Source organism: Staurois parvus, unplaced genomic scaffold (assembly GCF_062004578.1).
Source record: "Staurois parvus isolate SC_StPar_1 unplaced genomic scaffold, SC_StPar_1.0 ptg001489l, whole genome shotgun sequence".
Lineage (NCBI taxonomy): Eukaryota > Metazoa > Chordata > Amphibia > Anura > Ranidae > Staurois > Staurois parvus.
In genome coordinates, this window is record NW_028319285.1 from 1,144,109 (window position 1) to 1,168,119 (window position 24,011).

The 24,011-nt window shown below is 43.5% G+C and overlaps 1 protein-coding gene across 2 annotated transcripts in view; it reads right to left on the reverse strand.

Moving 5' to 3' along the window:
- ST8SIA5 (ST8 alpha-N-acetyl-neuraminide alpha-2,8-sialyltransferase 5) overlaps positions 1-23,649 on the reverse strand; it is a 120,067-nt gene extending 96,418 nt beyond the window's left edge. For both annotated transcript variants that reach the window (XM_089662529.1, XM_089662528.1), the window contains exon 1: positions 22,952-23,649. In XM_089662529.1, the coding sequence (XP_089518655.1) occupies positions 22,952-23,082 (131 nt within the window). In that variant the 5' untranslated portion in view covers positions 23,083-23,649. The remainder of the gene's footprint in view (positions 1-22,951) is intronic.
- Between the last annotated feature and the right edge of the window lie 362 nt (positions 23,650-24,011).

Below are 24,011 nucleotides of genomic sequence, written 5' to 3' on the forward strand. Positions count from 1 at the left end.
AAAAAAATATTAAAATAATTTTTTGCATTTTTTCATTTTCTGAAAAATTATGACAAAAAAATACAGCTTCAAAAAACTCGCCATGCCTCTTATGAAGTACGTCGGACTATCTACTCTGCAAAAAGGGGTCATTTGGGGGATATCTGTACCGTTCTGACATTTGGGGGATATCTGTACTGTCCTGACATTTGGGGGATATCTGTACTGTTCTGACATTTGGGGGATATCTGTACCGTCCTGACATTTGGGGGATATCTGTACCATCCTGACATTTGGGGGATATCTGTACCGTCCTGACATTTGGGGGATATCTGTACCGTCCTGTCATTTGGGGGATATCTGTACTGTCCTGACATTTGGGGGATATCTGTACTGTCCTGACATTTGGGGGGATATCTGTACTGTCCTGACATTTGGGGGATATCTGTACTGTTCTGACATTCTTGGACCTCAAGAAATTAGATTGGCTGTCAGTACTTCAGGATTGATCAATATTCAGATCTATACCATAGTTTGTGAACTCTATAACTTTCCTACAGACTAAATAATACATCCTAATTTGGGTTAGTTTCCCCAAAGACATGTAGCAGAATACATCTCGGCCTAAATTTATGAAGAACAATTATTTATTTGCAAACTTTTATAACAGAAACAAAGAAAAATGTGGTTTTTTTTCAAAATTTTCGGTCTTTTTTTGATAATTTAGCAAAAAATAAAATCCCTGGCGGTGATTAAATACCACCAAAAAAAAGCCCTAGTTGTGTGAAGAAAATGATAAAATTTTAGTTTGGGTACAATGTTGTATGACCGCGCAATTGTCATTCAAAGTGTGAGAGCGCTGAAACCTGAAAACTGGCCTGGGCCGGAAGGTGTAAAATTGCCCGGTATTGAAATGGTTAAATGAACAAGCTAAAGTTGGAAGCTGATTGGCTACCATGTACAGCTGCAGGAGATTTTGAACTCTGCAGTTTTAGTAAATCAACCCCATTGCTTGCTTCCGAGCTGCTAGTATACTTCTTAGAAGTCTGGATTAAATGTCTTTTAAAGACAGATTGTGACACATGGGATGACAGTGGGCTCTGTATACCAACACGGTGAAGGTCACCGGAACACACGGTGTAAGAGAGGGCCAATGAAAGCTCAGTATTTAAATGTGTCACTAACGTAGCTCCATCAAAACATAATAAATGATGTCAGAGCATTACAATCCTCCAGCTACCGAGCAATGTCACACAGAGGAGACAGCCCAACGAGATTAAAACTACACCAACATCAGACTGCACTGCAGAGCATGCCGGCCGCCACGACATAACACATACCATTGATTGTTTCAGTTGACTTTGATTTGGTTGGTCACACAAAAAAAAAATCAACTAATGAAATTACAACAATTTAGGTTAAAAATGAGATCAGCTAATGGGGTTATCAGCTGATCTCATTTTTAACCTAAATAGAAGATATTTGATTTGATATTAAAATGAGGTTTCAGTTTAATTTCCTGTTTAAGGTGGCTACAGACAGACAGATATCTACCTGAGAACGGCAGGCAAGAAGATATCTAGATACAGGGGCGGACTGACCAAGGGCCCGGGGTCAGTAGGGGGCCCCATGAGATGCCCCTGGTACCGTTTTCATAGGCTTTTTTGAGTTTGGGCAAGGACACAGGGGCCCCATGATCCCCTATTGCCCGGGGGCCCCATGAGTTGTCAGTCCTCCCCTGTCTAGATGTTAATAATCAGGTCATCAGAGCTCTAGAATCGTCAACTGATGTGACAGCAGCACACTTTACTTCTTCTGCTCAGCAGAGGATTGACACCACTTATGGACCTCCCATGGTCACCTTCTCAGACCACAGGAGATGCTTATTATCACCCCCTAGGAGATAAGAAAAGACCGGAATATTCCTGCCAATCCCTTCACTGGCTTCCACTAACCCAGTGTTTCTCAACTCCAGTCCTCATGGACCCCCAACAGGTCATGTTTTCAGGATTTCCCTCAGATGAAACAGCTGTGGTAATTACTAAGCCAGTGAAACTGATCAAATCACCTGTGCAAAATAATGGAAATCCTGAAAACATGACCTGTTGGAGGTCCATGAGGACTGGAGTTGAGAAACACTGCACTAACCCAACGTATAAAATTCAAAATACTAACCACAGCTTACAAAGCCATCCACAACACTGCCCCTAGCTACATCGCCAACCTCATCCACAGATATCGTCCAAATCGCCCACTCTGCTCCTCCCATGATGTCCTCCTCTCTAGCTCCCTCATCCCCTCCTCCCACGCTCACCTCCAGGACTTCTCAAGAGCCTCTCCCGTCCTCTGGAACTCCCTACCACAGTATGTCCGCTCAGCCCCCACCCTGTCTGTCTTTAGGCGATCTTTGAAAACTCACTTCTTCAGGAAAGCCTACCCCACCTCCACCTAAGAACTGTACTTGAATCACCTCCACCAGATCATCCCCCGCAGCTATCACCTTTTGTATCACCTCCCCCTTCCTTTAGATTGTAAGCTCCACGAGCCGGGCCCTCCTATTCCTTCTGTACTGAAATGTATTGTAATTGTATTGTCTCCCTTATATTGTAAAGCTCTGAGCAAACTGTTGGCGCCATATAAATCCTGTATAATAATAATAATTCCTGCCAATACCAGCCAATCCTACAGAGAACTGGGCCTACACAAGAATGAGAATATTATATGATATATGAGCAATAATTTTAAAGGGACACTATCACCTTGATCAAAAATTTTCAAAGGGCTCACTCTACTTGCCCAGGGGTGTATTTACCACAAGGCAAACAAGGCACTTGCCTAGGGCGGAATTTTTCAGGGGGGCAGCACATCCCCCCAGAAGAAGGGATGGAAGAAGTGACACGTGCACCATGGGAGCCAGGTGGGATCCGAGAGAGGCTGCGGGCTGATTGATGGTGTATGTACAGCCTGACTCTCGTGCCCATGGATGTCCGGAGCTGTGAAGATGGGTGTCTTTCTCTCTATTGCAGGCCCCCCCCGCAATAGAGAGAAAGATACCCATCTTCACAGCTCAACACCCCTGCCCCCCACCTGGGAGAACCTTCCACTACCCCCCCCCCCGGTGGGTAGTGGAAGGCTCTCCCAAGTGGGGGGCAGGGGTGTTGTTGGTCAATGTCAGGCTCTCTCTGTAGGAGGAGGAGGGGGGGGGGTGTTGGTCGGTGTCCGCGGGGGCAGACGATTTTTGTGTTGCCTAGGGCGGCACAAAACCTAAATACACCACTGTACTTGCCTGCACTCTATCCCAGTGCTTTCGTCTATGGGGGAACACATGACCTGCTTCCCTGTGACAGTGCTTGGGCCTAGCAGCCTGTTGCTACAACCAATGGCAATTAAAATGGCCAAAATAGTGAATACACCTCTCCCCCCAGAGTTGCAAGCAATGCTGATTGGAGTGCCTGTTGTGATGAAGGAAAGGTGCAGCACGAAACCTCAGAAAAGATGAGTATGCAATATTTGGGGTAGGGCCTTTGCAGAGACACTGTTGCTGTCACTTCTGCCATGTGTAGCACCCTCCTAGGCAGCTAGGGGGTGCTAGATAAATAAATTGTTAGACAGGGGCTAAGTAGCAGCCCAGGTGCAACAGTCAGAGAGGGTTCAAATTGTGGCTCTGCACATCAGTTCTCTGAGACTTCCCCCTGCACTAGAACTTTGGAGAAAGTTCCAGAAGCAGTGGGCGGAGGTAAGGAGTGGCTGATCTGCACTTTTGAGGGATCCTGGCCAATCCCCAACCAGAGGCTTGGCATAGGGTCAGGACAGCCAAGTGACAGAGACTGCTCAGCAGCAGGAGAGTTTGGGTGGAGGATGGAGAAGTGAGGCTGGACAGCAGGAGCCTGGGAGGGGGCTCAGATGGAGAGGAGCTCACCTACAGGCAGGGAAGCTTGGAAGGAGGACAGCTCAGGACTTCACCAGCCCCCAGTGTGAGGACCACCTATACAGCAGGGAAGAAATGGTCCAGCTAGAATTCCTGGTAGCAGCCACCGACCCACCAGCAGCATAGGAGAAGGCCTGAGTGAGTAGACCTGCACCCCCTGGGTCAGTATGGAGAAGGAGCACTTTGGTGGGAAAATGGACTAGCTTGCTACCCAGGACTGTCTTCTTTTAAAGTGGCAGATACTGGAACCCCTGCTCAGGGATTCACCCAGAACAGTTGGACGAAGACAATCTGAGATCTGGGGTGGTACTACAGGAGATGCTGGCTAGCTCTCCAGAAGATCATTTTTGCTGTAAAGACTTGTATATAGTTTCAGGAAAGTTTGTCCTTGTTGCTGTTACCCTTGGACATCCCCTACGCCATCCAAGTTGAAATATCCTAATAAAATGCAAAAAACAAGATCAAGGACGAGTTACTGTCTCCTGCATGCAAGTCTGTGTGGAAAATACGTGTTGCCTGGCTGTGCAGGACTATAGGGGGACCCAAAAATTTAGCGACTTTTAAGGGGGTAGTGCTACACATGCATAGAAAGCATGGCAGAAACATGAATTCCAGACATGGTAGCTCTTACATAGTTACAGTGGTCCAGCTTGGACCAATGTAAGGCAGGCAATAGATGATGACCATGGGTTGCAGGAAAGAAAATCAGTGTTGATGGGGGAATACGTCCCGTGAATCTATTGTATTCTCCTGGGGGGAGGAGGGATGGGGCGGTTGGCTATCCCTGCTGGGAGAACACTTATAGAAATCAGACATGCTGTTTGTACCCAAGTCGATCCAACGACTCAGCCTGTCCATAGATGGATCAAATCTCTTCTAGTCCCTGCTGAACCAACCCAGATTCAATCCATCTATGTCGGACCTACATATGTATGTGCCATACTTGTGGGATCCCCATGGAAGCTGAAAATCATTGTAGTAGATAGTAGGGGGAGGGGGGGTTATTCGGCAAAGTATGGCATATTCATAGTTACATTGGTCCAAGATGGCTGAAAGCTTCATCCCCTAAATTTATTGAGCATTTAACCCTTGCAGCAATGGGGGAGGGTGGTGGCCCATTGCAAGGGATGGGGTTTTTTTTGGTAATTCCAATTCCTGAAGTTGGGCTTTACTTGCTTCTATGTTCTGAATATCAGGTTTATTCATTTATTTGTTTATTTATTTTAGTATTCCATTTAACCCCTTGCCTTCCTGAGGATTCTCCCCCCCCCCCCCCTCCCTGACCAGGCCATTTTTTGCATTACGGTGCTGTGTTACTTTAACTGACAATTGTGCAGTCATGCACCCAAATGAAATTTACATCCTTTTTTCCCCACAAATCTTTTTCCCCTCTTTCGGTGGTATTTGATCGCCTGTGCGTTTTTTATTTTTTGCTCTATAAAAAAAAAAGCGACAATTTTGAGAAAAAAATAATATTGCTATTAAACATGTCCAGTAAAAAAATTTCAAAAATCAAATTTCGTCATAAATTTCGGCCAAAATGTATTCTGCTCCATGTCTTTGCTAAAAAAAAAATCTCAATACGTGTAAATTAATTGGTTGAAGTAAAAGTTATAGCGTTTACAAATGGCGGTATATATGCTGGGATTTTTTTGTTACTAGTAATGGCGGCGATCAGCGACTTATAGTGGGACTGCGGTGGGCATTCTGACACTGGGGGGAACTGACTTGGTGTCACTGACATCCCCAGTGACACCGATACAGTGATCAGTGCTAAAAAAAAAAGCACTGACACTGTACTTATGGCACTGGGCAGGAAGGGGTTAACATGAGAGGCGATCAAAGGGTTAACAGTGTGCTGTTTTACTAAGTGCTGTGTCCGTGTGCTTCACTGTAAGCACACTACTTTGCATGGCTGTACCGTGCACAGCCATGCAAAGCAGTGTACAGGAGCTGACGGCCGAGACTCAGTGATTGACAGCCGCGGCCACGAATGGCAGCACAGGTAGGACGCGCACGTGCCTCCAGCGCCCCCTACTTGGAAATGCAAAATCACATAAATATACGTTATTTTGCGCAACCGTACCACCCTGTAGCAGTATTTCTGCTATAGGGCGGTCGGGAAGCGGTTAAACATAAGAAGTCCTTTAGTACTGGTGTAGGTTCCAATAGCTAAACATTTCCACTGTTGGACCAAAATGGTTTGTCGTGATAAGAACGTCTCGGAGAATGTAAGTTCCTGTAGGTGCAAGGTGACCAACTACAGGTGTACCTCGGTTTACGAATGCATCAGTTAATGTAATTTTCGGTTTACAAATGAAAATCCATTGAAAATAATGCCTTGGTTTACTAATTCTTTCGCAATACAAACGGATTAATTAATTTTTAATGCATTTACAAATTTTTTTTAATCACGTCCCTGTACAGTATTTGTGCCTTTAAAGTGCACTTTATAAAGAGTTTTGAACAGATAAGACTTTTTTTTTACTTTTTTCTGACCTCCGGAACGGATTAATTGGTTTTCAATGCATTCCTATGGGAAACCGCGTTTTAGCTTACGAATTTTTCACAATACGAAAAGTCCTGCAGAACGCATTAAATTCGTAATCCGAGGTACGCCTGTAATGCCTATTAGCACTGAGCTTTCTACTCTATTTCAAGAGCCATTCATCTCTGGTTTGTTCTATTTGTAGTGACTCGACAACAAGTTCAACTGCAAGTAAAGTGCAAGTAAAATCTACAAGACATGCACTCGATGGAAATATACTAGTGTTGCCCTCTAAGATGATCAACAGAAGACAAGTTGGTATTTGCAGATAACATGATCCTTGAGCTTGGGTGGTCTCGGACGAAGGAGGTTGGAGGTGAGCATGAACTTTGGGTTCTCTGGGAAGGTCGACTTTGGTTCCAGTTTCCTTCTTCCAGTATTTTTTTACCTGTTGATCATCCGGTGTAGATTTAATTAGCTAAACATTGCCACTGTTGGACCAAAATGGTTTGTCGTGATAAGAACGTCTCGGTGAATGTACGTTCCTGTAGGTACACGGTGACCAAATAATGTCTATGAGCACTGAGCTTCCTTCTCTATTTCAAGAGCCATTCATCTCTGGTTTGTTCTATTTGTAGTGACTCGACAACAAGTTCAAGTGCAAGTAAAGTGCAAGTAAAATCTACAAGACATGCACTCAATGGAAATATACCAGTGTTGCCCTCTAAAATGATAAACAGAAGACAAGTTGGTATTTGCAGATAACGAACCCTGAGCTTGGGTGGTCCCGGAGGAAGGAGGTTGGAGGTGAGCATGAACTTTGGGTTCCCTGGGAAGGTCGGCTTTGGTTCTAGTTTCCTTCTTCCGGTATTTTTTTTTTCTGTTAATCATCTGGTGTAGGTTCAAATAGCTAAACATTGCGACTGTTGGACCAAAATGATTTGTCGTGATAAGAACATCTTGGTGAATGTAAGTTCCTGTAGGTACACGGTGACCAAGTAATGCCTATTAGCACTGAGCTTTCTTCTCTATTTCAAGAGCCATTTATCTCTGGTTTGTTCTATTTGTAGTGACTCGACAACAAGTTCAACTGCAAGTAAAGTGCAAGTAAAATCTACAAGACATGCACTTGATGGAAATATACTAGTGTTGCCCTCTAAGATGATCAACGGAAGACAAGTTGGTATTTGCAGATAACATGATCCTTGAGCTTGGGTGGTCTCGGACGAAGGAGGTTGGAGGTGAGCTTGAACTTTGGGTTCTCTGGGAAGGTCGACTTTGGTTCCAGTTTCCTTCTTCCAGTATTTTTTTTTTCCTGTTAATCATCTCCTGTACTTGGCTTACAGTCAAATCCAGGATGGAAAATCAATATCTTAACAGACTTTTTTTTTCATGGACAACCTTAATTAGCCTGCATTTTTCAAAGACCATCTGTAAATCTTTGGATGGATTGACATACTATTTGGTGTCTCCAAATGTGAGCGGATTTCCCCGAAAGGAAACTGCAGTAGGCAGCAAACCTCTGACTATGACCAGAAGCGGCCTGCGATCGATGGCTTTCTAGTATTTTATCATGACAATGTCACATCAAGGTTGCACATAGAAAAGGAGGACCTGGAAGACCAATCAGAGCAGCCGCGATAAGAACGCCGTGAGTATATACAGCAACCGACGTCACAGAAAAACCCTTCGCGGAAAAGTGAAAGTGTCCACGTAACACGATCGATAAAGCTGCGTAGTAATTTCACAAAGCGCCAGGAAAGGGCTCCGGATTTGGCTGTAATGCAGGATACAAACCCCCCGAGACGCCTGTACGGGAAGACACATTAGTCTGCAGCCGCATATAGCAACCCCAGTGTCAGCTATTGGGAGAGCTGGAGGATGCTGCAGAAGATTTCCTATATAGATCACTTAGGCTGGTTATACTCCGGATGATTTTTGGAAGCCAAGATTGTTGAGGGCACCAGACTGGGGAGTTCCTTAGCTGTTCTCTTGTTAAAAAAGAAAGTTAAAATGTTAAGTGCCTATATTTAATGATTTCCCTAGCTCCCTGTTTTAAAGTTCAATTCTGGGAAATGTAAAAATAATCCCTCGCAGTGGGGCTGCGGCGGCATTGCAGGGGTTAACTGCTTGTTTAGTTTAGTCCAGGGGAGAGTTTTGCTGCTTTACTTTCTCGATCCTCTGCTCCCCTGGCAGATAACGAGCTCCCCTATACTCCAGGTGGTGGACTGTCCCTTGGCGTCATCATGTCCAGTGCAGGGCTGTTGACCCTGCATTGGCCTTGATGACGTCAGGACCTTAGAGCGCTGCAGCATGTAGGAGAAGATGGTGCAGGGGCCGGTCTAGCATAGCAGGGGATCAGGTAAATTGATCTTTTCTATGTCCCCTAAACTTCAACTAGGAAGTCCTGGAGTTGGGCTTAAAGTCCTTTTTCATATCTGTGAGATTCGTTGTGTGTTGGACTTTGTGACAATGCACAACAAGAGGAATCCCATTACTGTCTTTGTTGCCTGTTCACACCTATGTGTTGTTCTGCAGTGCAGCTAAGCTCCCATTCACAAGTGATACTAAACCCCGAACCCTGCATTCACTATATCTGGTCTCCCCGGACCCCGCATTCACTATATCCGGTCTCCTCGGACCCCGCATTCACTATAGCCGGTCTCCCCGCACCCCGCATTCACTATATCCGGTCTCCCCGGACCCTACATTCACTATATCCGCTCTCCCCGGACCCTGCATTCACTATATCTGCTCTCCCGGACCCCGCATTCACTATATCCGGTCTCCCAGGACCCTGCATTCACTATATCCGGTCTCCCAGGACCCTGCATTCACTATATCCGGTCTCCCCGGACCCTGCATTCACTATATCTGGTCTTCCACAGTACATACAACATGGAAATGCAATTATTTTAGTAAATATAAACTGCTAAATACCTTTTCTCATCAGCAGTTACAGCAGACTTGTGACTTCTAACATTGTCCAGAAGAGCACTGGTTAAAGCTTGTAGGAGGAGTTTTCATTCCCCTCTGATTGTCCTATGAGGCTGCATAGCCCTTGACCTGTGTCTGGACAGTGTCGATTGGCCCTGTGCTGATCACACGCACTCTCCCAAGAAAAAACAAAACTCTCTAGCAATACACACCAAACAGCATGTGCTGCTTGCCCCCAAGGCTCTGTACTATCAGCAGATAGATTGGGGACAGTAGAAGAAGGGGAGGATCAGAGAAGACAGGATCAAACATCCTTTTTACACAATGCAGATGATTAACCCCTTAGGTTGCACAGTGAGTATAACAAGCATGCTTTACTGCATCTACAGACTGATTGTACTGTTGTGGGTTTAGTAACACTTTAAGGTCTGTGGAACCAATTTTATTAAAATATGGTGCAAATGCTTCTTTTGATGCATTTTGGGACCCACAGATTTTTATAAGAGTGCATGAAAATGCATGACAACACAGTGCGAACCTAGCTAAGAATATTCTATTTTCACCCTGGTTAATTTTTTTTGTGGTCAAATCTGTACTTTTAGCCCAAACTTTTTTTTTTAACTTTTGAATAGAGTAGGGAAGGTTTAAAACCCCATTTTGTTTTCTATTGTAGAGATTTCCCCTCATTTCCTGTCCCAAATAAAAACACGCAAGAGGAAATCTCTCCAAAAGGGAAGAGAAATCCTCTCTTAAAGGGTTAATTCATCTTTGTCAAAAACTGCCTATGAAGGTAAGGGGTGTCCAGGGGCGGACTGACCATTTGGAAACTCGGGCACTGCCTGAGGGCCCGGGGTCAGTAGGGGGGCCCCATGAGATGCCCCTGGTACCTTTTTCATAGGCTTTTTTGAGTTTGGGCAAGGACACAGGGGCCCCATGATCCCCTATTGCCCGGGGGCCCCATGAGTTGTCAGTCCACCCCTGGGGGTGTCTGTAGATAAAAACAGACTGTGAAACCTTCACTAAAGTTGGATAATGCCCCAACTGTAGGTGCAGGCAATTTACACACCAAGCCTGGCCAAAAAACTCCCAGAGATGGCATCCTGTCCTGCCTTGTTGCTAAGATGTTGCTAAGACACTCTCGGCTGTTACTGTACACCCCCCAGCATTATAGGACTGAGCTCTCAAACCCCACCACATACCCGCTATAATCGCAGCGTCGCTGAGCTCAGAGATACTGTGATAGGGGAAAGAGAGAGCCGCATGCGAGGGGGTTTGAATCGGCTAGGAGTGTCTTAGCAATGTCCTAGCAACCAGTCTTTCTCAAACTTTTCGAGACAGAGGAACCCCTAAGATAAATTTCAGGTCTTGGGGACCCCCTGCTAAAAATGACTATATCTACAACTTGTGATACATTGGTGTGATGGTCAGTGGGAAGAATGCGCCATATATTGGGCAGCACAGGGGCAAAATGGTTAGCACTTCCATCTGGCAGTACTAGGGTAGTTGGTTCAAATCCCAACCACAACACCACCTGCCTGGAGTTTGCATGTTCTCCCTGTGCCTGTGTGGGTTTCCTCCAGGTACTCCGGTTTCCTCCCACTCTCCAAAGACATGCTGGTAGGTGAATTGGCTCCTGTCTAAATTGGCCCTAGTATGTGTATGTATGAATGTGAGTTAGGGACCTTAGATTGTACACCCCTTGAGGGTTAGGGACTGATGTGAATGTACAATATATATGTAAAATGCTGCGCAAATTGACGGCGCTATATAAGTACCATAAATAAATAAAAATATACTTGTGGTCATTGGGAAGAATTACCCCTCTTACAGAGACCTAAAAAGACCAATGGTGTCAGTGGGAACATATCTGAGAGGCATAAGTTGCTCATTGCTCAAGGAACCCCGAGCAACCTCTGGAGGAACCCATGGAACCCTGGTTGAGGAACCCTGGGTTAGACCCTCATAACCTGTATAAAAAGATCTGTGTACTTACCTATCTTTAATCCACTCCATTCCTGCCACACGATCCGGCAGGTCCAGCTCACAATGCCTGGAAATTCCAGGAGCCATGACGTCACTTATTAACTGCCATGGCCCAGCTGTTGTCAGAGCTGCCTTCTCCCCCCTGCAGCAGCTGCTTACTGACACAGGGGAGCTGGAGCTGCGGGATCACATGACCTAAAAATAAGTAAGCGCACACATCTTTTTTGATACAGCTTAGGCAGGATAGGTAAGAGGAGGTGAGAGGAAACATTCTTTAAGAATAGTCAGACTTTTCTTCCACGTTATTGATGCGGGTGCTTTGTCTTAGTCAGTGCCATCTTAATAGCATCAGGGGCCCCTGGGAAAATAATGCACAGGGGCCCCTACCAGGGAGACGGTGACCTGTGGCACGCGTAGCATGCTGCGGCAAACAGCGGGTGTGGCTAAATTATGCTACATATTGGGCATGGCTATTGAGTCTAAAATTTTAGCCCGATTAGAAATTTGGGTAGGATTTTTTACAATTTTTTATTTTTTTTAAATAATTTTTTAAAAAATTTTTCACAATGCTGTTGGGGGGGAGGGGGTTTTGGTGAGACAGCAGGGGTCTAAACAGACCCCTGAATTCTCACTTGTGAGACAGAGAAAGGACCGAGGATGCACTTCCCATTCCCTTTCTCTGTAGCCTCAGCTGCACTTACAGGGGCTCCTGTCCTTTCTTACCCTCGGATCACATCTATGCGGGTGGTGCTGCTGCGGATGCGCACAAAAATCCGTGCAGCCGCACCACCCGCACAGAGAATTGCGGACCCGCGGGTGTGTGCCATTAGTTCTAATGGCACGCCGCCCACACTGGAAAACGCAACCGTACTGGGAACTGAGGTTCTCGTGCGGACTGTGTTTTCCAAAGTTCAGGGACTTCTTCCCTGCGTGTCATGGGCATGGGAGTCCATTCAAATGAATGGGCTCTCGTGCCCGTGCAAACCGCGGCCCAAGGGCGGCTGAGATGTGAACCGGGGTTAAACTTCCTCTGGATCAACTGTGGGTGTAGGATTATAATTTTTTTTTTTTCAAAAATTGAACTGGATGGACTTTTGTCTTTTTTCAGCCAGACTAACTATGTAACTATGTAAGAAACACAGTTTGTTACGCTTCAGTTATGAATGAACACAGTGAGTGATTAGTACCAATCACTGTGTCCATTTAGAAAAAAATGGGCCAGTAAGTGACATGTTTACTGGCTCCTTCCTATGCTCTCCATCCTGAAGATGAATTGGAATTATGTACATTGTATTGGAATTATGTGTGTTATATTGGAATTATGTACATTGTATTGGAATTATGTGTGTTATATTGGAATTATGTACGTTATATTGTAATTATCTGTATTATATTGGAATTATGTAAATTGTATTGGAATTATGTGTGTTATATTGGAATTATGTACATTGTATTGGAATTATTTGTATTATATTGGAATTATGTACATTGTATTGGAATTATTTGTATTATATTGGAATTATGTACATTATATTGGAATTATGTGTGTTATATTGGAATTATGTACATTGTTTTGGAATAATCTGTGTTATATTGGAATTATGTACATTGTTTTGGAATTATCTGTGTTATATTGGAATTATGTACATTGTTTTGGAATTATCTGTGTTATATTGGAATTATGTACATTGTTTTGGAATTATCTGTGTTATATTGGAATTATGTACATTGTATTGGAATTATTTGTATTATATTGGAATTATGTACATTATATTGGAATTATGTGTGTTATATTGGAATTATGTACATTGTTTTGGAATAATCTGTGTTATATTGGAATTATGTACATTGTTTTGGAATTATCTGTGTTATATTGGAATTATGTACATTGTTTTGGAATTATCTGTGTTATATTGGAATTATGTACATTGTTTTGGAATTATCTGTGTTATATTGGAATTATGTACATTGTTTTGGAATTATCTGTGTTATATTGGAATTATGTACATTGTTTTGGAATTATCTGTGTTATATTGGAATTATGTACATTGTATTGGAATTATCTGTTATATTGGAATTATGTACATTAAATTGGAATTATCTGTATTATATTGGAATTATCTGTATTATATTGGAATTATGTACATTATATTGGAATTATGTGTGTTATATTGGAATTATGTACATTGTTTTGGAATAATCTGTGTTATATTGGAATTATGTACATTGTTTTGGAATTATCTGTGTTATATTGGAATTATGTACATTGTTTTGGAATTATCTGTGTTATATTGGAATTATGTACATTGTTTTGGAATTATCTGTTATATTGGAATTATGTACATTAAATTGGAATTATCTGTATTATATTGGAATTATCTGTATTATATTGGAATTATGTACATTGTTTTGGAATTATCTGTATTATATTGGAATTATGTACATTATATTGGAGCTTTTTTTTTTTGTTTTGTTTTTTTGTTACAAATGACAATAGCCGCAGCAGATGTCAACCCATTTTTAAAATAGTTTAAAACCGTTTTGTGACAAATAGCAAAAAAAAAAGAATATCCTAAAATGCATGGCACAGCTACTGCTCTGTAATGCTGAACATAAGTAATGTAAAAAGCAGATTTCCCAGTCATTACATTAAGTGGAAACTTCCTTGTAGACAGAGAACTCCCTTTATAAGCCTCTTACAGTCCTGTCACTCCTCGGACTCCCATTTCCAACACGGCTTCATTTCATCCCAATTCAGACTCAATTTAGAGTCGATGTAAACCTTATCCTTTTTTTTCTTCTGCTGATCTCACATGAACTCACTCCAGCTGGGCACCACCGATCAGGGTTGTCTTCCTGATGATGACAATGGTGGACCATGCCTGAGAAATGGATGTTGGCACAGCCGCCTGTAGCCTCCACGAAGGATACAAATGAAAGGATGACAACACAGGAGCACAGTTAGGGAGACAGTTGTCAGCCCCTAACAGGAAATGCCTGAGCAGGGTCCTTCTTGCCAGATCACAGGTAATTCTTTAGGGCCGATCCCACGCGTTTCTGTGAGGAGCGGATTTGACTGCCCATCCTTTTTAATAGGCTGCAAAACGCACTGGAACGTGGAAAAAAAAAGTAGTGCAAGCACTACTTTTTCAGAACACACCCCACCGAACCACATGGTCCTGCAGCACCATGCGATTTAGTAGCTGCAAACGCGATGCGTTTAGAGGAGGCAATAACAATTCTTTGGCACCCGCATGCCTCTCACAAGGGCAGCGCTTTCACCTGCGTACAGAACGCTCCTTTTCTACATTGCATTTTGGTGTGAATGGGCACTTAATAAAAGTTGCAGATTTAAAAGGATTGAGAATTGCTTTTGAAATGACAGCAACATTTTATAGCTTTTAGGAGATTTTAGAGTTTGGGTTTTGGTCTACCGTATGATGGTAACGCGCTTCTGTACGTGATTGATTTATTTTCTGAACAATGTCTTATCACACACAGGGAGGTGGATTGGGATCAACTGCAAACAAACAAAGGATTTCCCAGCAACACTTACCAGCCAGCCTGCAAAACAACCAATTTGGGCCAAATCGGTTGTTTTGCAGGCTGGCTGGTAAGTGTTGCTGGGAAATCCTGTGTTCATTTGCAATGTGCATTGTCCTTCCATGTGCACCTTAAAGCTAAGGCTGGGTATAGGTTGGGATGGTTGCCATATTTTTTGTGGATTGGGTTCGATAGCTCAGATATGATCTTGATATACAATCATAAGCTACCATTCACTGATTCTACTACCCACACCCTCAATAAAGTGCAATAGGTATCTTTTCTACCAGCCATTCTCACATCACAGTTACATAGGCACCAGCTCCACCAACCACACACATATTGTACAGAGCTCTATAGGTATTAGGGCTGTTACCCTATAGGTTCTAGTATGAACACTCACCTCATACCCATACTCAGTTCTATACATGCCAATAAACCCACACTATAGGGGCCAATACCCCACCCACACTGACATCATACCCAGTAATATAGGGGCCAGTACCCTCACCCACACTGACATCATATCCAGTAATATAGGGGCCAGTACCCCCGCCCACACTCACATCACACCCGCTAATATATGGGCAGTACCCTTACCCACACTGACATCATATCCAGTAATATAGGGGCCAGTACCCCCCGCCCACACTCACATCATAACCAGTAAAATAGGTGCCAGTACCCCCGCCCACACTGACATCATAACCAGTAATATAGATGTCAGTACCCCAATCCACACTCACATCATACCCAGTAATATATGGGCAAGTATCCTCACCCACACTCACACCATACCCAGTAATATAGGGACCAGTACCCCTACCCACACTCACATCATACCCAGTAATATAGGGGCCAGTACCCCTACCTACACTCACATCATACCCAGTAATATAGGGGCCAGTACCCCTACCTACACTCACATCATACCCAGTAATATAGGGGCCAGTACCCTCACCCACATATCATACCCAGTAATATAGGTGCCAGTACCCCCAATCCACACTCACATCATACCCAGAAATAGAGGTGCCAGTACCCCAATCCACACTTACAGTTGCAAGAAAAAGTATGTGAACCCCTTGGGATTACGTGGAGTTTTGCATGAACTGGGCATAAAATGTGCTCTGAACGTCATCTAAGTCACAACAATAGAAGAACACAGTCTGCTGAACATAATACTACACAAACATTAGATGTTGCCATGGTTTAATTGCACATAACATGTAAACATTCACAGTGCAGGGAGGAAAAAGTATGTGAGGCCCTAGCTTAATGACTTCTTCCAGAGCTAATTGGAGCCAGGAGTGAGCCAACCTTGACTCCAATCAGTGTGATGATATTGGATGTGTTGCTGACAGCTGTCCTGCCCTTAAAAAACACACACCTGTTTTGGGTTTACTGGTTTCAAGAAGCACTGTCTGATGTGAACCATGCCTCGCAGAAAAGAGCTCTCAGAAGACCTACGATCAAGAATTGTTGACTTACATGAAGCTGGAAAGGGTTACAAAAGTATCTCCTTGAGCCTTGATGTTCATGTGTCCACGGTAAGACAGACTGTCTACAAATGGAGAAAGTTTAGCACTGTTGCTACTCTCCCTAGGCGTGGTCGTCCTGTAAAAATGACTGCAAGAGCACAGCGCAGAATGCTGTATGAGGTAAAGAAGAATCCCAGAGTGTCAGCTAAAGAACTACAGAAATCTCTGGCACATGCTAACATTTTTGTTGACACATCTACAATAAGGAAAACATTAAACAAGAATGGAGTACATGGGAGGACACCACGGAGGAAGCCATTGCTGTCCAAAAAGAATATTGCAGCACGTTTGAAGTTTGCAAAAGAGCACCTGGATGTTCCACAGCACTACTGGCAAAATATACTGTGGACAGATGAAACCAAGATTGAGTTGTTTGGGAAGAACACACAACACTATGTGTGGAGAAAAAAAGGCACAGCACACCAACATCAAAACCTCATCCCCACTGTGAAACATGGTGGAGGGAGCATCATGGTTTGGGGCTACTTTGCTGCCTCAGGGCCTGGACGGATTGTTGTCATTGATGGGAAAATGAATTCCAGAGTTTATCAAGACATTTTGCAGGAAAACGTACGACCATCTGTCCGCCAACTGAAGCTCCGCAGAGGATGGGTGATGCAACAGGACAATGACCCAAAGCATACAAGTAATAAAACAAAACAATGGCTGCAACAGCACAGAATACACCTTCTGGAGTGGCCCAGTCAGAGTCCTGACCTCAACCCGATTGAAATGCTGTGGCATGACCTTAAGAGAGCGATTCACACCAGACATCCCAAGAATATTGCTACACTGAAACAGTTTTGTGAAGAGGAGTGGTCCAAAATGACTCCAGATCGTTGTGCAGGTTTGATCTGCAACTACAGGAAACGTTTGGTTGAGGTTATTGCTGCCAGGGGAGGGTCAACCAGTTATTAAGTCCAAAGGTTCACATACTTTTTCCTCCCTGCACTGTGAATGTTTACGTTATGTGCAATTAAACCATGGCAACATCTAATGTTTGTGTAGTATTATGTTCAGCAGACTGTGTTCTTCTATTGTTGTGACTTAGATGACATTCAGAGCACATTTTATGCCCAATTCATGCAAAACTCCACATAATCCCAAGGGTTCACATACTTTTTCTTGCAACTGTACATCATACCCGGGAATATAGGTGCCATACCTCAATCCACACTCACACCATACCCAGTAATATAGGGGCCAGTACCCCCACCCACACATCATACCCAGTAATATAAGGGCCAGTATCCCAATCCACACTCACATCATACTCAGTAATATAGGGGCCAGTACCCCAATCCACACTCACATCATACCCAGTAATATAGGGGCCAGTATCCCAATCCACACTCACACCATACCCAGTAATTTAGGGGCCAGTACCCTTACCCACACTCACACCATACCCAGTAATTTAGGGGCCAGTACCTCCGCCCACACTGACATCATACCCAGTAATATAGGTACCATACCTCAATCCACACTCACACCATACCCAGTAATATAGGGGCCAGTACCCCTACCCATACTGACATCATACCCAGTAATTTAGGGGCCAGTACCCCCACCCACACTCACACCATACCCAGTAATATAGGGGCCAGTACCCCTGCCCACACTCACATGATACCCAGTAATATAGGGGCCAGTACCCCCATCCACACTCACATCATACCCAGTAATATAGGTGCCAGTACCCCTGCTCACACATCATACCCAGTAATATAGGGGCCAGTACCCCCATCCACACTCACATCATACCCGGTAATATAGGGGCCAGTACCCCCGCCCACATTCACATCATACCCAGTATTATAGGGGCCAGTACCCAGGCCCACACTCACATCATACCCAGTAATATAGGGGCCAGTACCCTCACCCACACTCACATCATACCCATTTCTATAGGTGCCAGTACCCCCATCCACACTCACACCATACCCAGAAATATAGGGGCCAGTACCCCCGCACACACTGACATTATACCCAGTAATATAGGGGCCAGTACCCCCGCACACACTGACATTATACCCAGTAATATAGGGGCCAGTACTCCCGCCCACACTGACATCATACCCAGTGGTGTATTTAGGTTTTGTGCTGCCCTAGGCAACACAAAAATTCACGTCCCCCCCCACAGAAAAAGCCTGACATTGACCAAGAACATCCCTGCCCTCCACCTGAGCGTTCCACTACCACTGACCCCATACACCAGCCACCATCCCCCATGGTGAGAGATAGAAAGACACCTTCACAGCTCCAGACATCCCCAGGAATGAGAGTCGGGCTGTGCATACACCGTCATGAAACCCGCAGCATCTCTCGGAACCCACCAGGTCCCCATGCCACGTGTGTCCCTTCTTCCGTCCCTTCTTCCAAGGGGCAGTGCTGCCCCCCCTGAAAAATGCCACCCTAGGCAAATGCCTTGTTTGCCTTGTGGTAAATACACCCCTGATCATACCCATTTCTATAGGTGCCAGTACCCCCGTCCACACTCACATCATACCCATTTCTATAGGTGCCAGTACCCCCGCCCACACTCACATCATACCCATTTCTATAGGTGCCAGTACCCCCGCCCACACTCACATCATACCCATTTCTATAGGTGCCAGTAACCCCGCCCACATTCACATCATATCAGTTCTATAGGCACCAGCACTACCAACAACATTTCTGCTTGTACACGTTCCTATAGACACCAATATAGATCACCATGAAATGTCAGAGAACAATATGTGGAGCCCCTGCATCTTCTATACTGCCTTTCTGTTACAGATGCTGGTCTTGGAACTCACAAAACATCTCTACATGTTCAATATGTTCCCCAAACTGTATACATTAATACTTCATGCAACCCCCCTTCATCAGCGGTGACATACTGTACATATCTAACGTGACCAATAGGAATATTCAACCTTCACTAAATAAAATAGAAGAAATACCATTATTATGTAATGTAACACATAATAACAGCAATAATAATCATAAAAACAATCCGTATCTGTGCCAATGAACATTTATACACCTAGTACAGTAGTGGAAGGGGTCTACTATGCCAAGATTCCGTGCATACAGATTTTTAACCCCTATAAGGTAGAACTTCGTAACATAACAGATATATAATGTAACCATGATGAAAACAATAACAGCAATCTATATCTGTACAAAAAAACATTTTAAGCGACTAGTGCAGTGGTAGAGGTGGGTGATGGGTTACTTTGCTGCCCAAGACCTGAGATGGTGGCACTGACCCTCCAGAAATGAAGGAGATTAATGCATGCCCACCAGAAACAGAACAAGGTGGTCAATTCATACCCTCCAGAGAGAGAAGATGGTTAATGTAACACATAATAATAAAAATAATCAGTATGAGTACAAATAAACATTTTAAACACTGGCCCTTCAGGAAAGAAGGAGATAAATGCATGCCCACCAGAAACAGAAGGGGGGCAATTCATACCCACATGATAAAGGAGGAGGTTAATGTAACACTTAATAATAAAAATAATCTGTATAAGTACAAATAAACAATTTGAACCCCTATTATGATGGGTGATGAGGGGCGCAATATTATCTTGCCAGCTAAGACCTATGCTATTGGCACCAGCCCACCAAGGAAGGAAGGTGGGTAATGTAACACATAATAATAATCCATATAAGTACAAATAAATATTTTAAATCAACTTATTAATAATAGAGGGGCGGTGATGGGGGAAATATTATTTTACTGCCCAAGACCAATGCTGTTGACAGTGGCCTTCAAGGGAAAGAAGGTGGGTAATGTAATTATTAATAATAATAATAATAATAATAATAATAATAACGATCCATAGAAGTACAAATAAATATGTTAAATCCACTTTACAATAATAGAGGTTGGTGATGGGGCAATATTATCTTGCTGCCCAATACCTATGCTGTTGGCATGGACCCTCCAGGGAAAGAAGGTGGTCAATATAACACATAATAATAACAATCAGTATGAGTACAAATAAACCTCTTAAATACCTATTATTAGAGTAATGTTGGGTTGAGGAAGTGATGGGTTACCTTGCTGCCCTGAAGACCTGTGCTGGTGGCAATGGCCTACCAGGGGAAGAAGGTGGTTAATGTAACAAATAATAATGATAATAAAAATATTAATGATTCATATGAGTACAGATAAACATTTTAAACCCCTTAAACAATATATGAGGAGTGGTGATGGGGAGTAATATTATCTCGCTCCCCAAGACCTATGCTGGTGGTACCGGCCCTCCAGGGAAGGAAGATGGTTATTGTAACACTTATTATTATTATTATTATTATTATTAATAATAATAATCGATATGAATACAGACAAACATTTTAAATACCTTTTACAATATCAGAGGGGTGGTGGTGGGGAGTAATGTTATCTCACTGCCCAAGACCTATGCTGGTGGCACTGGCCCTTCAGGGAAAGAAGGTGATTAATGTAACACATAATTATAATAATAAAAATAATAGTAAGGATCCATATGAGTACAAATAAATATTGAAACCCCTTGTACAATAATAGAGGGGTAGTGATGAGGGTAATATTATCTTGCTGCCCAAGACCTATGCTGGTGGCACTGGCCTTCAGGGATGGAAGGTGATTAATGTAACTTATAATAATAATAATAATAATAATAACAATCAGTACGAGTACAAGTAAACCTCTTACACACCTATTAGAGTAGTATTGGGCTGGGGAAGTAACGGGTTACCTTGCTGCCCAAGACCTTTACTGGTGGCACTGGTCCTCCAGGGAAAGAAGGTGGTTAATGTAACACATAATTATAATAATAATAACAATAATAATGATTCATATGAGTACAAATAAATATTTAAACCCCTTGTACAAGGTAGTGATGAGGGTAATATTATCTTGCTGCCCAAGGCTATGCTGGTGGCACTGGCCTTCAGAGACGGAAGGTGGTTAATGTAACTTATACTAATAATAATAATTATAATAACAACAACAACAATTACTACAAATACAAGTAAACCTCTTACACAGCTATTAGAGTAGTATTGGGCTGGGGAAGTGATGGGTTACCTTGCTGCCCAAGACCTTTACTGGTGGAACTGGTCCTCCAGGGAAAGAAGTTGGTTATTGTAACACATAACTATAATAACAATAATATTATTATTATTATTAATAATAATAATAATAAATAATAATGATCCATATGAGTACAAATACATATTTAAACCCCTTGTACAAGGTAGGGACGAGGGTAATATTATCTTGCTGCCTAAGACCTATGCTGGTGGCACTGGCCTTCAGGGATGGAAGGTGGTTAATGTAACTTATAATAATAATAATAACAACAACAATCAGTACGAATACAAGTAAACCTCTTACACACCTATTAGAGCAGTATTGGGTTGGGGAAGTGATGGGTTACCTTGCTGCCCAAGACCTTTACTAGTTGAACTGGTCCTCCAGGGAAAGAAGGTGGTTAATGTAACACATAATAATAATATTAATAACAACAATAATAATAATGATCCATATGAGTACAAATAAATAATTAAACCCCTTGTACAAGGTAGTGATGAGGGTAATATTATCTTGCTGCCTAAGAACTATGCTGGTGGCACTGGCCTTCAGGGATGGAAGGTGGTTAATGTAACTTATAATGATAATAATAATAATAATAATAATAATAATAAAAAAGATCCATATGAGTACAAATAAATATTTAAACCCCTTGTACAAGGTAGTGATGAGGGTAATATTATCTTGCTGCCTAAGAGCTGGTGGCACTGGCCTTCAGGAATGGAAGGTGGTTAATGTAACTTATAATAATAATAATATTAATAACAATCAGTACGAATACAAGTAAACCTCTTACACAGCTATTAGAGCAGTATTGGGTTGGGGAAGTGATGGGTTACCTTGCTACCCAGGACCTTTACCGGTGGCACTGGTCCTCCAGGGAAAGAAGGTGGTTAATGTAACACATAATAATAATATTAATAACAACAATAATAATAATGATCCATATGAGTACAAATAAATAATTAAACCCCTTGTACAAGGTAGTGATGAGGGTAATATTATCTTGCTGCCTAAGAACTATGCTGGTGGCACTGGCCTTCAGGGATGGAAGGTGGTTAATGTAACTTATAATGATAATAATAATAATAATAATAATAATAATAAAAAAGATCCATATGAGTACAAATAAATATTTAAACCCCTTGTACAAGGTAGTGATGAGGGTAATATTATCTTGCTGCCTAAGAGCTGGTGGCACTGGCCTTCAGGAATGGAAGGTGGTTAATGTAACTTATAATAATAATAATATTAATAACAATCAGTACGAATACAAGTAAACCTCTTACACAGCTATTAGAGCAGTATTGGGTTGGGGAAGTGATGGGTTACCTTGCTACCCAGGACCTTTACCGGTGGCACTGGTCCTCCAGGGAAAGACGAAGGTCAATGCATGCCAACCAGCACAAGGAAAGGGTCAACTCTTGCCCTAGCAGGGTCCATGCATGCCCACCTTCCCCCCCCTTCAAGTCGCTCACCTCTTGATGTAGTTCCTGCCATACAGGATCTGTTGCAGCAAGGTCACCAGGGCGAAGGCGCAGATGAAGATGAAGAACAAAGTTCTGTTGCCCAGCAGGTCCCTGCCAGAAGAGGGGTCTGCGTACCCCATGGAGAAGGACGGATAGGGCTGGGGGGGTCGGTGGTACTGCACTGGCCCCCTGTGTATTTATGGCAGGGCTGCAGCAGGGAAGGCGTCCTTGTTGATCACAGTGGAAACATGACGAGCCCCTTGCCCAGGACAAGGTGCCCCATTGTGCAGCCTCCTCCTCCGGGGAGCCCAGGGTAAAGTTTCCAAGAGCCCAGGACGTGGGCAACATGCAAAAGCAGGCTGCTCTTCCCCTCTGGAGGGGTGGGATACATGCAGATCCCTGGCAGACCTTTTTATGGGTGGCTTCTCCTCTCCCCCCCCCACCTCTTACACCAGCCTGCTTGCAATGATGTACTCCACTCTGCAGGCTTGGTGTTCCAGATGAGTGACAGGCTCGCTGCAAGTGCCCCGGGGTGCTAGTACCGCTGCTGCATCGGTGTCACCCAGGCAGGCTATGCAGATACACTGAGACGTGCCTGGCTTGTGCTATGTGACTGATCGCATCTCCCAGCCTCCGCAATCAGTGCAGTGTGTGTGTGCGGCAATCAGTGCACGTGTCCTTCATTGTCCCCCTGATCAGAGTGGAGCACATTGAGGAATCCCCCCTCCACCCACCCACCCCATATACATCCAAGGTCACTCTGTGCCTCTGCCAAGGACACAGCTCTGGTGGATGACTGCAGCATCAACTGACAGGCAGCTCAGCCCCTCTCCCCGAGCAGCAGGAAGATTTCCTCCACACACATCCATTGATTTCCTGTCTTTTTTTTTTTTTATAGATGAGATCGGAAGGCTAGGGCGACTTTTTTTTTTGCAAGCGGTTAAGTCAAAAAAAGCGCGCCGTCACGTAGGATGGCCAATTGACCCGCCGCGACGCTAACAAATTTGAGGTCGAAAAGTTTATTCTGTAAGGAAGACAAAAATGCGGTGGTTTGCAGAATCGATCGGCT